Source organism: Scomber japonicus, chromosome 3 (genome assembly GCF_027409825.1).
Source record: "Scomber japonicus isolate fScoJap1 chromosome 3, fScoJap1.pri, whole genome shotgun sequence".
Lineage (NCBI taxonomy): Eukaryota > Metazoa > Chordata > Actinopteri > Scombriformes > Scombridae > Scomber > Scomber japonicus.
This window is the reverse complement of record NC_070580.1, coordinates 20,968,266-20,984,236: the sequence shown is the minus strand read 5'-3', so window position 1 is coordinate 20,984,236 and position 15,971 is coordinate 20,968,266. Positions and strand designations below refer to the sequence as shown.

The window sequence follows — 15,971 nt, the reverse complement described above, 5'->3', positions numbered from 1 at the left end:
ATGCACAACAACCGTGTAGATTATCTTTCGGTAATATAACTGTTTGTGCTGCGCTTCCATGTCGCATGTCTGCAGCCTCCTGATTTCACCTAAAGATGCTGCCTTCTTTTGACTGCCATACCCTTGAGCGCTGTAGTACACCCACACCGCCTTTTCTCTCTGTAGCTTACATATGCATGATCACCATCACGAAAATCCTACTAATTACAGTGTAGGAAACACCGTTAATACATTTTATTTCCGTTCAGCCTCATGTTTTCCATTCACGCCCTGCAGCTTTAATGCAGAGCAGGTTGCCAAATGTTCCTCAGTGGAATACCGTTTCCATTTGACCAGAGCTCTTGTTGTATTTGTTAATTTTATTTTTCCTCATTATGATCTGATTGTTTAAATCTTCAGACGTCAAATATCATCCTCTCCACTGACCATACCTTTGTCTTTGCGACAGTGAATGGGCCCATTCTTGCCTCTGTCTCTGCTGCACTGTTTGCCCTACTTTCAAGCGGTTATTTGTCGCTATTTATTGTTGCCTGCATGGCCAGTTGTCATCTAGTCTGGTTGTTATAAGTTGTGGCTTTCTTTTTGCAGCAGTGCTATCTTCTCATCAGTGAACAACTTTATCCTATGTCTTGGTCTATTCTGTATTAATACTTTTGTTCTTGTTCATAACATTCATCACTGTATTTTCTTTAACATTTATCATCTCTGATGTAATAAAGAATATAAAAAGTGCAAAGATTGATAAAATAACTTCACTATTTTTTTGTTCAACTTTGACCATGCTTAAGAGGGGGAAAGCAGCAGCTTGAGCTGTGGTGTTGACTTGTCTTCCTGTCATTCAGTGCACTAAAACTTTGTGGTCTTAAAAAAAATGCCAGCATGTGCCACAGTAACAAGTACTTTTAATCAGGACAATCAATAGAACAACGACTGAACGCTTTATGCAACAATCACACCAAACAGCCAAAATGGTAAAGGATCTATTAAACTGATGCATAAGCAGAATCAAATAGTGCAGACGAAGTGTCCATTGATTGTGGTATATCATTAAAAGACCTGTTTTATTTTTGCCTCTGTGGTCTGAGGGACAGCATCAAAATACCAGTTGTAGAAAAACTACTGTAACATGACACAAAACCACTGCTGCCTTTGAATGAACTTTTATATTTTTATCACTTTAAAATTTCATTAACAGTGACTGGTTGAATCACTATTTTCATCTGTGGTACAATTCAGAACAATCCTCCTGATGAAATCATTTATCAATGTTTCTATTACATACCCTCATGTGGTTGTAGTTAATTGTGCATGCTCTTGAGTCTAGTCACTGTTTATAATTTTGTTTTTTTTGCCCCGTAGCTGTAGTGTGGCGAATCCCATCAGCATTGTAGGATGCCTCTTGGAGAGGATGGAAATGGATGGAAAAAGAAGACATCAGACATCAAAGAAAATTATGACTTCAAAGAAGTGCTGGGAACGTAAGTTGTGCTGATAGTATTTTTAGGGCAAGGTGCCCTAGACCTATGGGGGTCCTGAAAACTCCAGATTCAGTTAGCTTGTCAATTATAGTGAGTAACTGGGGACATTGTTTCTAGAAAGACACAATGTTGCAGAGTTTTCCACAACTATATAATTTGTAAATGCTTTGGCATCGCACTGGTTCCTTTTGCCTCCATTGTACTGGGCTGCAGCAGTGGATGTCTGGAATCCCTCGGGAAGTGAAACAGAAACTATCTGCCTAATTGAACACCACATTTGGGTATGATTTTGGTGAACTGACCTGACTTTTCCATGTTGTTCAGCCTTGAAGCTCTGTGTTGTTGCACTTTTTGGAGTTCAAGGCCAAATATAATTATGCTGCCATGTGTTGTCTGCTGTGTATACTTTACCTGACGGGCACTTGCAGGGAACAGAGCACATGCACACTGTACAGAAACTAGGAGACACAGGAGGGTCAATACGGGCCTGCAGCTTATTTTTCCCTCAGGGACCAGTGTCTGCACTTTCCAAAAAACTTGACTGACATTTTGGACGTGCCTGTCACTATATTGTCTGTTTTTGACTTTGACTTGTCTTGTTTATGGCCACTGTTGGATGCTGACTCAGCCACCCACCGAAAAGTATTCAAATAGTCTTTTTTGCCCACTCTAGCCAATTTGAAGGGTCCTCTGAACAGCACAAAAACACATGAAAGTGATCACAAATATGGATTGATTGGTCAATGTCAATGCAAAATTGAAGCATCTCACTCAAGTTTATTACAGTCATAACTGAGCTGCAATGTGTTTAACATGCATGTTTTATTTTCACATGCAAACATACGTGTGCAGCAATGTGTCAGTGAAGTTATTCTTTCAGCCTTGGACATTACATTAGTAATTGTGAAAAAAGTAAAAAAGTAACTAAACTAAGATCCCACTTGCTACCCAGTGGCAGAGTCATGCTAGTGGAATTTATTCTAGCTCTGAAGTAGTTTTCCATCTGTGGGGACAGTGAGAGAATGTGTGTGAACTTGTAACTTTTGGCTTAAGATGACATGAACTGATTACTGCGACTGTTGACTGAAATCTTCCTTTTGAAGCTCAAGCTCAATTCATTGAGGTGAAATCTAGTAGGAACCTGTATTTCCTGTTGTCCTGAGACTGACCCTGATTACATTTTGTTACAGGTGCATAGTCTGGAATCCAAAATAGATTATTTACATATAGATTTGGCTCTAGTTCTGCAGAAAATTAATCTTCAACTAGCAGAGTAAAGGTTGGCTTGCAGACTGTTATGGTGAGGGATGGATTCTCACAGACCGGTGACTGTTCTCTACAGGGGGACAGGATTGGACCCAGATGGTTGGGGAGGGCACCTCTCCACCCCCCAAACTAAGTACAAGTGACCTAGCACACATCCACCTGTGATAACACCACTGTGCCATATGGAGTGTGGTTGTTTTCTTTCTTTTTGGAATCACACCTGCTTCCCTGGAGAGGATGCATAGAATCTGATATTAATGACTGCATAACTCTGGTCCACATCCAAAAAAAAGTGAAATAGCAGTGGGCAGATGATAAGACTGTCTGGTTATGTTAGTGCTGTAGGAGGACATCAGATAAGACTCCATCAGTCTGTGCAATGCATTTGGTTAAGCAAACACTATATTTGAAAATGTGTGACTGCTGCCAGCATCAAAACTTAGAACGAACTTAAAACAGTGATTGTAATTTCAAGTATGATTATTAGGGGTTATATAAGACGGATTGAGAGAGTGAATTGCTACGATCGTATGTTCTCATATTTCAGAAAGAATGGGGGAAAAGCTGTAGTAATATTCTTTTCCTCCTGTCACTGTAGCTGGACCTGGCAGAGGGCAGAATTAATGTGTTGACGGAAAGCTCCTTATGCTCGGAGAGAAGATTACAGAGGAGCTGTATTCAGGAATTCAGTGTGTGAAGTTAATTGATTTATGTTGAAATATTATATTCAATTCTGACTAATCCTCACAGTGTACCTGTGTTTGGAGTCCACTTCAGGACAAGCTGTCCTCAACGTAGGTGTAGCAGATGAAAAAAAAAATCCCCCCACTCTACATCTATCGTATCTGTCACCCTTTGGTCATATCTCTATTGACTCTTTGCTATCCTCATTAACGCTTTTTAACAATATTATTACCTCACATGGAATTGATGAGACAGGAAAATGATATGTAGCACTGATATAATTCTCTTTACAATCCTGAGCTATGAATTTAACATGGGGTGAAATGAATTGCAGAACGTGACTAGTCATGTTTCTTTTGAAGTAATGAATAATCTTGAAAACTGTTACAGGAATTTGCTTTCTTGCTGAGAGTAGGACAAAAAAAGAATTGATACCATGATATCAATAGCTTAGCACAGTAACTGGAAACAGGAGAAAAAGGTAGTTTGGCTGTTTGAAGGTAACACAGTCTACCCACCACCACTGCTAAGGCTCACTATTTAATATGATCATTTGTTTAATCTGTGCAAACATGAGAGTGGCATCTATCTTCTCATCTAACTCTCTGAAAGAAGAACAAATGTTTAATATTCACTACTACCAGGGTCTTGTTTTCTCAGTCACATCCTGTGTAAGGGCTCTGAGTGCCACTGTGACCTCCAGGGAGAAGCCAAATTCCCTGTAAACTACTCTTGAGGGGCATTACAACACTTGGGGAATAACGCTCACTAGGAAACAAGACTCCAATGTTCACCATCTAATTGGCTGTAAAACACAAAGTACAGTCAAAGTATTGGACAATTTACATTTTTGGCCCAATAGTGTCTCTAGATATAAAAGTAAGGGAATCATCAAAGTAATTACTAATCATTCTGAGAGAGACATCAATATGTGCACCAAATGTCATGCCAATCCATCCAGTAGCTGTTGAAACCATCTAAAAACTTAAAACCACAGATTAACCTCTTGGTGGAGCTATGGTAAAAGTCACCAGTGTCATTAGGATCCTACGGAGCCCCTCTGGTGACCTAGTAAAATTTTTTTAAATTGTGGCCACAATATAGCTATAATGTGCGAACGAAATACTAATTTGTGGCCAGGAAATAAGTATAACGTGCGCACGAAATACCAATTAATAATATTAATATCATTCCTGGACAGCTGGGTAAGCAAATCGAGCGTGCCTTCTCTAGAACCTGGCTCTCAATATCCTGTTTAAATGTCTCTCGGTAATGATGGTTCCTTGCAATGCCAGGCTTTTCAGAATGTCTTTGTAGCTCATTCCCAGCCTAAAATAAAACTCTCTCATACTGTCCCTGTCCATCGTGTAGCTTTAGCCCCTCTAATGTCTCTACCTTAGACCTTAGAGAAGGTGCGCTTGATTTGCTTACCCAGCTGTCCAGGAATGATATTAATATTATTAATTAGTATTTCATGCGCACGTTATACCTATTTCGTGGCCACGAATTAGTATTTCGTGTGCATGCTATAGCTATGTTGTGTCCACAATTCTTTTTTGACCATGTCACCACAGGGGCTCCGTAGGATCCACCTTCTGTGGACCATAAATGTCTGTACAGAATTTCACAGCAAACATTGCAGTAGTTGTTTAGATATTTCAGTCTGGAACAAACAGCTGGAACAGCAGATCGACTGACAGACAGACCAACATTGTTATTCCTAGAGTGATGCCGTCAGCAAGTACTGAATGACAACGCTCATCTTAATTTGATTCTTTTTTTCTTGTATTCACAGTCAGAAGCCTAGTGAGCTGGACTATATGGAGCCATACTTCTGTTGTAGTTTTTTCATCACATTTTCTAAACGTTCAGAGGAGTGATTAGAGTAGTTTGCACATCACCTAACCCTTACCCTGCAGTTGTTATGGGTTAAAGTCTGTAACCAGTGTAATGACTTTAAGTGTTGTGTACCAACTCTGTCATTCATAGATCTCTTAAATTTCATCAAACATTTGGTTTGTTTTTGCATGAAATATTATGATTTGGAGGGTTAATTAGGACTCTGGGCATGGTAGTTATTTATTGGTGATATTATTACTGCATTATTGGACATTAGCACAGTTTACAAGTTCTGTGGAGAAAGATATCAAAGCAGCTTGACTGATATAAAGGAAGAGCTTGAGGCCATTAGCAAAAAACATTTCAGACCATAGTAAAAAATGTTTTAACCATCCACAGCACAGTCTCTCAGTGCCTCTGATGCTTGATTATCCATGGCAGATCTATCTATTATGGTACAATCTAGCAAACAAAATAGTTACACTAAACAGAGCAGCCGTACAATAAAGCATGAAACATACAGTTTGCAAGGCCTGCAAGTTTTGGTTTTGATTCTCAGTGGGAGCAACAGTAATCATTTCATCCTGTCACACAAGAGCAGCTTGACTGAAAAAGATAGATATTTGACATGATGAAAGATAATAAAATGCTGCACTCAGAAACAGGATAATTACAAATTGAACTTTACATTTCACGGGGCCTCGAAAAAAGAAATAACAAAGTCACAGATGTGGCAGAGCAGAGGAGTTAAGAGGTTTGACCTACCCGTGACTTTACCAGAGTCAATGGAAAACATACAGTTGTACAATAGTGAATGGTCCAGTCCCTTATTTTGTTGATATGGACATAAAATGTTATTTTTCAAAATGACAGCAGTGTAAAAATGGATCTGGAGGTGTGTCAGAATGGGATTAGAGTATGTCCACACACACTCTTCTTTCTTTCTCCCTCTGTCAAACACCCCCACTAACCCTCCCACCCCCACACAAAGACAAACACAAACACACACACACACACACAAAATGGATTAGGCTAAAAAGAGAATGCTTTTTTTGGGCCTTGGAGTCGTGTCGGGCTGGAAGGGAGCACTTGCATCAGGTGAAATCAATAGATTGATGGATGCTTGTAGCTGTCCGCTACAGGTCTGAGGGGCCTTCTCTCCCTGATTGATAGTGCAGTCTTTAAAACAAAATGAAATAAACAAAAACAAATAACATTATGAATAATACTTACCTTTGCAGAAAACATCCATCATTTTAAGCGAAATGCGATAAGCTTTTATTAGGATGCACCAGCTCCTAAGAATTCAAACTTAGCCTACTGTAATGAATTCTTTGCATGGAGATTTATGCACCACTAAATTAAAATGGGTTGCACCTTGCAAAACATATTATACTTAAATATTTACAGCCAGTAACTGCCGGGCGAGTGACAACATTAGCCTGCTAATATACGACCCATTTAGAGTGAGGAGTAAAAACATAATATGGTCAACATTATCTGACCTGACACAATACTAATTATGTAAATTGTACATTTTAAATCATGTTTCCCAAAAATAACACAACATACACAAATTACAACACAGGGATTGGCAGTTGATTTTAATATATGATTTGTCCCCCAAAAACAACATTTTTTGGAAGTTATTCTTTAATTTGTGATGCTACAGTGACTTCCTTTTTACATAGTTTATTGCTTTTGATTAGATGGAGCTGCAAAAGGTTCCTCCTCTGCTTGGTAAGACATGTGACATGGCAAGACATTAATTGTGCAACCTGATTTATTAAATCACTGGTTTGAAACTATTTTAGTAGCCACTGAGAACATATGAAGGACTTTACATCAAAATGTAGTGATGGGTTTACAAATAGCTATTGCAGCCCAATTGTGGACCTCTTGATTATGTGTCTGCAACTGACATTGTCTGGTGAAGACCACAGTGATCATAGTGAAAGCAAAGAGCACTGATACTGATATGAGAATGTGTGAATAAATATTTGCCCGTATGGACAGCTGGGATTACAGTTTCTTCAGCAACTTTTGTGTGTGTGTGTGTGTGTGTGGTGTGTGTGTGTGTATGTGTGTGTGTGTCTGTCTATCTATCTGTCTATCTATCTATCTTTGGCTCAGTATATCTGTAAAAATGTGCAGTGACAGCCTTGTTCATGTGCACAAAAACAGCCGAGCTGGCAGATGCGTCAGCTATGAGTCTTGAGACAAATGACTCACATGAAACTTATTTATTTCAATTTGTTTACAGCAAGTTACAACATTGTAATTTTTATTATTTATTATTATCAAGATTTCATGATTAAATGAATTGCCAGAGGAATAAAGAATTTCATTTAATATCTTAATCAACTGCAGTGAGCAAACCAGTCTACCCACTGGCTCAAATTGGATAAGAAATATAGAAATATATAAAGACGTATAAGGCTGGACCATAACATAAACATTTCTTACATTCCTTTTTACTCATGTCAAGTCCAAACATGTATACCGACACTATTAACTAAATCTCACCAGTTCAGAATAGCAACTGTAACTTCCACTCTTCCTCCAGTTACTGCTCTTCTCTGTGCTGAACCCGCTGAGTGCCTACCCCTACTACGTCTCCAAGGAGAAATGAGAAACTGGATGGTTAATTACAATGTGTCTCAAGGCAAAACTGTGTGTGTGTGTGTGTGTGTGTGTGTGTGTGTGTGTGTGTGTGTGTGTGTGTGTGTGTGTGTACATCCATTACTGTAACATCCTTCTCTAGCTCTCTCATTTGCTCTCAGTGATGCTGTCACTCACAAATATTGTGTAAAAGGATGCAGATGTAATATTTAAAAGTACCATTTCATCCATCAGTCCAGATCAAATGCTAAAACCAATAAACACAATCACTGCTCACAATATGTCAACTCTTGGCATATAAATTACAATAACTAGATCTTTTAGTGTAGATCAGGTTGCATACAGAATAAACACAAGATCAAAGTTTGTAACCTGATATTTACTGTAGTACCATAAATTGCTCCAAAGGACATCTTTGAGTCCAATGAGAACATTTGGTTTAAATGATCATCTTTCCAATTGACAAATTTGACAATAGGAGTGACAGCAAATGATAAAATAATGTATATTGTTATCTTGTTAAACTAAAAAAGGCCATTATTACAGTAACAGTAATCATATCAGTGTTTTTTATAAGGGTCTGTTACATTTCCAGAGTTAGCTGGATTCTTTTTTTTCAGGGTGGGGGGTATTATTATTGCACCATATTGTACTTCTCACCACTGTTTCAGAAGCAGCTGGGGGCTGATGGAGGATGTGATCATTTTCCTTGTTTCAGACAACTAGAGCTGAAACCATTAGTCAGTCAATGAGTTGATCAGCAGAAAATTAATCAGCAACCATTGGATAGTGTCAAGCAATCTCTGGACTGATATGTGAATATAACATTTCAATGGTATATTCACATATCAGTCATCTCCTTGTGTGCATTGGCTTCACTGTGCAAAACATTTCTGCTGCGCTGGTTCATTGAGCACAACATGGCCACAGTACAAAGCCATCTCAAGGATTAGTACAGATCCACACTGAGCATTTACTCTGACATGATGATGGAAATGAGAGGGGGTGAACTGAGAGACCATTAGGTTGCACAATAACTCTCCAGTTCTGTAATTAAGTGTTAATAACCATTAAAAGTATAATAAACATAAAATGAGAGACATTTGCCATCTTATCACATGGTTGCTGTTGGCAACAGCATTCTGAAGTCTGCATCCTTTTATTTAAGGTCACAGACTCAAGTGAAGTTATCCCCCTTCCATATTGAGAGCGACTCTGACACTCTGCTGTGTGACTGATAGAGAAGCAGAAGAAATATTTACTAAAATGTGTACATTGACTGCCCATTGTGTATTGCATGACAGTGCTGTTTCACCGACACGTAAAGGATCCCTATGGTTGCTAACAATGTTTGTGTGTTCAGGCCTCCTCCTGAGCTCCCTCCCACGCTCCTGTGAGGAGACTGTGTAAATACACACTATTCTCCCTCTCATCATCGCCACACCATAATCCATAATGCAGTCTAGTCTCCCTTTAGAAACAGCCACATTACATTTACTGTATCTATTATTGAATGGATTAAAAATAGTTACTTTTCCCCCTTTTTTAAGCATATATGTATGTGACTGTTGCTTCACCTCCTCCTCCTTTCGCTCCTCCAAAACCTCTTGGTAATGTCACCATTTTGAATTATTCATCTAAATCCCACTCACACACACACACACACACACAAACACACAAACACTCTCACTCACAATTACAAACCCAGTCCATATAAACACAGCCAAATGGTTGAATGAAAAGTATTAGAGGATCATGTTTAACAGCTCTGGTGTTGAGAGACATTTTTTTTATTTAAAATTTAACTAAAAACACACCTTTGTATTGAGAGAATATTCAGCAAATCTTAATTTTAAAAGATGTGAAAAATGGTTTGTGTCAAAATGACCTTCACTCCATAATGTTGAACACTTCTCAATCCATCATGGTCTGTATCTTAAGAGAAAGGAGTCCTAATCTTTCCCTTGCTTTCCAATCTTGTCCATTTCACCCTGCACTCCCACATTTTTCTAATGCTCTCTCTGATGCGTGCATATGTGTGTGTGTGTGTGTGTGTCCATTGCTTGTGTTTTAGGGGAGCTTTCTCAGAGGTGGTTTTAGCAGAGGAGAAGAGGACCCAGAGGCTGGTAGCCATCAAGTGCATCCCCAAGAAAGCATTGGAAGGCAAAGAGAACAACATTGAAAATGAGATTGCAGTACTACACAGGTGAGGTCACCAAAGTCTACTCTATCACCATCATCCCCACCCACCCGTGAGCATCAGCTGTCGCTCTGTGTCCAGCAGGAAGAATTAGTCAGCACAGCCTGTTACAACAATGCATGTGCAGATGCAGAATATATATGTAGGGGTCAATTGAATGGGTGACTAAATGCATGGTGTCAGTAGAAACAGTAGGATTGTGCACCGGAAATGTCAGGAGTAAAGAAGATAGACCTATTTTTAGTGTCCCTGTTGCCAGGGCAACAGCACACAGAGGCGGAGATGGTGTGGAGTTCCCCGCAGCAGTGTATTGAAGAAAGAGAAAGAGACATGGGGAGGAGAGGTGGAGAGGGGGGTAGGGTATTACTGAAGGAAAAACGATATGGAGGAATGGGAAGAGTGGAGTTTAACCAAACATTTAAAGTCACTATTAATGAAATAAAAGACATCAAGAAAGTTAAAAAAAACTAAAAACAAAAAAAAATAGAGATCCCCCCAAAAATCAGTCCCTCTCAGCTGCACTGTGTTATAGTGATGGTGTGCTCATATACTCAACTTGACTCGAGAGCCAATACAGATGCTTGACTGTCTGTCAACTGGTGTCAAACTATCTCTTTTTTTTGCATGAGAATAGGATTTTTTTTTTTTTAGTTTTCATTCAAGTGTTTCTTTCAGTACCAGCTATCTGTGTATACAGCCAGTCAGTCATTATCATTCCCAGAAAGAGATAGACATCCATCATAAGCTCTGTTTGATGTGGGAGATTTTGTTATGGAGTATTTCAGGAGAATGAGAGAGGGTTGATCCCAGTTTACTGCAGGTCTTTCCATAGAAAAGAGAAAACCGAGCACTCTAAATGTGAAATGCAGCAATAATGCCATCTGGTGACCAATTCACAGCATTAGAGAAATGTGGCTCATTTTCAATGCGACATGTTATGGTTTTGTTCTATTTCTTATGGTTTCTGTCCACTTATCTTCCTCAGAATCAAGCATCCCAACATTGTTTCGCTGGAGGACATCTTTGAAAGTACATCTCATCTATATCTTGTCATGCAGCTGTGAGTTCTCCTTATTTTTTGATGCTACACAAGGACTATTCATAGAAAAGGCATGCATTTTAGAAATATTCAATATAGAGGTGAAAGTTAGTTATTTAGTTTTTCTTTTCTGTTTCTCCTCAAGTAGCTTAAGGTAGTGAAATCATCTTATTCCACATTCCGGTATGACATATTATTCATATATGTCATATCCAGTATGTATCATATAGTTTGTTTCAATGGAAATATTCAGATACAAAACTGCATTTTTATTATAGCTGCACCAAATATTCTTGATGCTTTGCCCTGTGCATCATTGTATACACCATTTCCCTACAATTCAGCCTGATGACACATTTGGACACAACTTTGGTATTTGAAATATTAAATACATTTCTGTGTTTTAAGCCATATTTGGCAGTACAGCATGAGACTGTAATAACCTGCCAACTTGTAGGCCGCTACTTGTTAAGGAATTAATTATTTTTTTTATTTATTTTTTCTATTTGCGGCAAAGTGTTATAGGGTGTAGGGGGTGGGAGGGTACAGGCTGCTTTTGTTTATCAAGTTTTTTTGGTAATGTAAAGATCCTGAAAGGAGTAAGTTGTGATCTTATCTTAAGAAAAGTCCTTTTAACCAAAACATTGACACTAAATAAATCAGTGCAGAGGTGATATATGCCCTGGACAGAAATGTTGATCTTGATACATCTCTTGAGTTTTTGATTCACACGAGTGTTTATTCTTTCTCTGACATTTCCTTTTTTTGTTGTGTGCTCTGGACCCGTACAAAACAACATAGGAGAAAAAAAGCTATAAAAATGTTGGTCACAAAAAGTCATTGCCAGTACTCATTGCCAGTACTGTTTTTCCTTGATATTTAATCATCAGGGTATCTGGAGGCGAGCTGTTTGACAGGATCGTGGAGAAAGGCTTCTACACGGAGAGAGATGCCAGCCAGCTCATCCACCAGATCTTGGATGCAGTCAAATATCTCCATGATATGGGGATCGTCCATAGAGACTTGAAGGTATGGTCCAGGGAAGACAGAAATGTAACAGCTCAATCTGGCTTGCAGTTGGTTCGTCAGTTGCAAAACCCTCCTCTTTGATTATCTGTCCTGTTTTTTTGCAGCCAGAGAATTTGCTGTATTACAGCATGGACGAAGACTCCAAGATTATGATCAGTGACTTCGGACTGTCAAAGATTGAGGGAGCGGGCAGTGTTATGTCCACAGCCTGCGGTACTCCTGGTTATGTGGGTGAGGCATTCATTTCTGTGGTCAGGCAGACTCTCATCACCTCCCCCCTCTCTTTTATGTTCGCTCAGCACTTGCTGTTTCAGCTGATATCCCCTCTTTATTCACTGCGTTGTGAGAGGCTCTTTCATCTACTACTGAGTCAATTGCAAGTGTTTCAGAAGTGCTCTCTACGTGTTTAACATGACCCACCGGATCACATGGAATTACCGAGAGGTCAAGATTACTTGAATTCAGTCTCACTGCTGCTCTGACTCATATACCCCCCCCCCCCCCCACCACCTCCCAATGTCTGTTGTTTATGTTTCACAGCTCCTGAAGTGCTCGCTCAGAAGCCGTACAGCAAAGCAGTGGATTGCTGGTCCATAGGAGTTATTTCTTATATTCTGTAAGTCTGAGCTCATTCATCCCTGAGATGTCAAGTGATCTCTTTATTGTTCTGAATATGTTGTAATGTCACTCCTTCAGGTTATGTGGATATCCTCCGTTCTACGATGAAAATGATGCCAAGCTGTTTGAGCAGATCCTGAAAGCAGAGTATGAGTTTGACTCTCCATACTGGGATGACATCTCAGATTCAGGTATTCCTTAAATATCTACAGCAGATGCAACAATAACAAATGAAAGTATCTTTTTAATGACATAAACTAAAAACTGTTTGCAGCCAAAGACTTCATTTGTCACCTGATGGAAAAAGATCCTTTGAAAAGATATACATGTGAGCAGGCCCTCCAACATCCATGGTAGGAGAATCTAATTCCTTCTTCTCTTTAGATATTTACTCATTAGCCGAAATTATCTTCAGAACAATATTTTAAAGACTAAACAATTATCAATTAATTGAAAAAATACTGAAAAGTGATCATACAACGTGACATATTTATGACTGTTTTTTCTGATGATATTGAGTTTATTATTATATGTGACAAAAATAATTAAATCCTCATATTTGAGAGGCTGGAAACCAGCTAATGATTGGCATTTTTGCAATCAATCGATACTCAAAATAGTTTTAGTATTTAGAAAATTTTCTGTCAAGCTACTAATCAATGAATCAACTACATTTTCAATTGACAATCAAAATAAGCCCAAGGCAGGTGCTTCAAATGCCTGTAAATTAACCAATTCCTGTTGACCTTGCAGGATCTGTGGAGACACAGCTCTGGACAAGAATATCCACGAATCTGTCAGCGCTCAGATCAAGAAGAACTTTGCCAAAAGTAAATGGAAGGTCAGTGCTTCAATTGAATCACAGAGCATCCTGCTGAAAAAGCAGAATGAATATTGGCAGGAGTAAGAGCGCATTCTGTACACCTTTGCTGTTTTTCTTCTTCAATAGCTGTCAGACACAGAAGGGTCTTGTTTTTATTTCTTTTCCCCCTCCTCTATCTCTCCATGCAGCAAGCGTTTAATGCCACAGCGGTGGTTCGCCACATGCGCAAGTTGCAGCTGGGCACTAGTCTCGAGGGACCCAGTCAGATTACTCCCACCAGTCCCTGCCATGGACATCTGCTCCCAGAGGAAGAGGAGGAGGAGGAGGAGGAGGATGATTTGGGGAATGGGGAGGAGGAGAGCTGTAAGTTTTGAGTACAAAGTTTTTTTGATTTATAGTCAGAATGGCCACAATTATGAAATTAAAACCCCATTTGGAGAGTTGATAAAGCAGAGGAGCTGCTTCTGTAATAGGCAGTGACATACTGCGGGAAAATCATGTGACCTTCATTACTAACAGGCTTTGTATTCTTTTTAGCATCTGTACTACTTACTCATTATTATTTTGCTGTAAACTTCATCATTACACACTTTCAAACGACCTAAATGTTTCTTTCTGAACACTGATTGGTTTATGGTTTTACACTAAAAAAATGAAACACACCAGCTCCCCAAGAGAAATAAATTCAGACCAGTCCAGCAGTTGAATAATAGTGAGATTTCCCTTAAGCCTCATATGTTCCCTGTTTTGCTGTAATATCCAGTGTCCCACTACGAGGACGGTCGTCGTGGAAGCACAGAGGGCAGCACGGATCGGGACAGCCTGAGAAGCTGCACCTACTGCTGCAGGCCAGCCAGTCGTGTCTGAGCACAACCTCTCGTTGTCACGGTGACATTGTATCCCTGGAGCGCCCAGAGCCCACCCGCCCAGTCTGGCCAGGATATGCAGAGTAGTTATCAGGCAGTGTCCACCAGAGTTCATCCACAGTGAGCCCATTACTGTCACAGTGTGGAGAAACATGCTGTAAGTCTTTGTTCAAATCTACATCCTGACTCGAGATACCAACGTTTTAACTTTGTTACGGAACTTGTATGCAAGGCTTCTCCAAGTGGATAGAGAGTTCGTGATATGATTTTCTCTTTTAAAAAGGCCCTGTTTGCATGATTACACTGAAATAAATATCATAGAAACTTAACTTGGTTAACTTTGACTTAGTTTTCCTTTGTGCAGCTATAGCAGATAATTTGGAAACTGGATCAGGAAGGATCTAAGCCTCAGTAGTCTAAATCAAAGTTGAGGCAGTGGTATAAAGGCAGTCCTCTTTATTATTTTTGTTCCTACATTATTTGTCACATCTACCTCTAATCACAATTACTGTTTGCCTGCATCCATCTGGCCCACATGCTCTACATTTCTGGCAGCTTTCTCCAAAAAAAAATCTGGCCAGACAGGGCAGAAAGAGGGAAACCGTGCTGAAAGCTTCTCCTGCATGTCTTTATACTCTTCACCCGTCAATGTGACTCAGTCCAGTTCAGTCAAGTCACTGACCAAGTAGCTGTTTACTTAAATAAAGTTCATCTCCACTGCCGGCACCACCTGCCCATTCATTCTGGTTGACCACTCTTGTCTTTGTTCTCATAATGTCATTAAGTGTTTCTGTCTTTTATAAGTATTTACTCCTTTTGTTTAAAATCTTTTTGGAGAGGAGATACTTGAAAGGGAAGGGTGATTCTGGGGTGGGTTTTTTGGACTCTATATTCTGGCTCAGACTGGGTTTGTGAAGAGTGGTTCTGACCTGAAGTGTCTGCATGCTTCTGTTTGGGAAAACATCGAAATGTATGAATATCAAAAGGAGACTTTTTTTGTTTTTGTTTTATGGCTATTCTGTTAGAGGCTCAAACTGAGATCCCCATAAATCTGTAAATCACAGTTATCTGACCTTCCTGCACTTGCTCTCATGTTGTCATGTTTAGGAGGCGTTATTTGGAAGGTTCACCCCCCCCCCCCAATTTGTCTCTCCGAGGGATCTCAGTCTGTGCGCTCTGCCTGCTCTGTGCTGTGCACCTCTAGTGGAAGAAGTTTTGGTCTACTGTTTGCATGACCTGGTTAAATATGTTTACATGAATGATGATCAATTAGTATAAAGACACATGATTATTATTACTCTGTTGTATTGAAAATGATGTAATACTGTAATTTTGAGCTATATAATGTGAAGTGAGTAACACCAGAAGTAATGTTGTTGACAACGTACAACACAGCACAGTGGACTTACTGTATCATTTGCATTGACTATGACGGTCAAGTCTCTACCTGAGTGACATTTCTCCTGTACTATGTTTATTTACAACTCAAATTTTTCCAGTGTTTTTT

At 39.4% G+C, this 15,971-nt stretch overlaps 1 protein-coding gene across 1 annotated transcript; it reads left to right on the top strand.

The window, feature by feature from the left end:
- On the top strand, positions 1–14,742 carry camk1a (calcium/calmodulin-dependent protein kinase Ia). Its single transcript, XM_053315531.1, has 12 exons — positions 1–30; positions 1,366–1,478; positions 9,964–10,095; positions 11,075–11,149; positions 12,019–12,157; positions 12,262–12,388; positions 12,698–12,773; positions 12,854–12,966; positions 13,050–13,128; positions 13,529–13,616; positions 13,787–13,961; positions 14,362–14,742. Exons 1-12 carry the CDS (start codon positions 1–3, stop codon positions 14,463–14,465), a joined length of 1,251 nt encoding a protein of 416 aa, XP_053171506.1. The 3' UTR covers positions 14,466–14,742.
- The last annotated feature ends 1,229 nt before the right edge of the window (positions 14,743–15,971 follow it).

What these genes read in the sequence shown, in the direction of transcription:
- camk1a (XM_053315531.1), top strand. Translation starts at nt 1, where the DNA reads ATGCACAACAACCGTGTAGATTATCTTTCG. An exon ending in CGGTACTCCTGGTTATGTGG is followed by an intron (nt 12,389 to 12,697) that starts GTGAGGCATTCA and finishes TATGTTTCACAG; the next exon opens with CTCCTGAAGTGCTCGCTCAG. An exon ending in CAGGCCCTCCAACATCCATG is followed by an intron (nt 13,129 to 13,528) that starts GTAGGAGAATCT and finishes TTGACCTTGCAG; the next exon opens with GATCTGTGGAGACACAGCTC.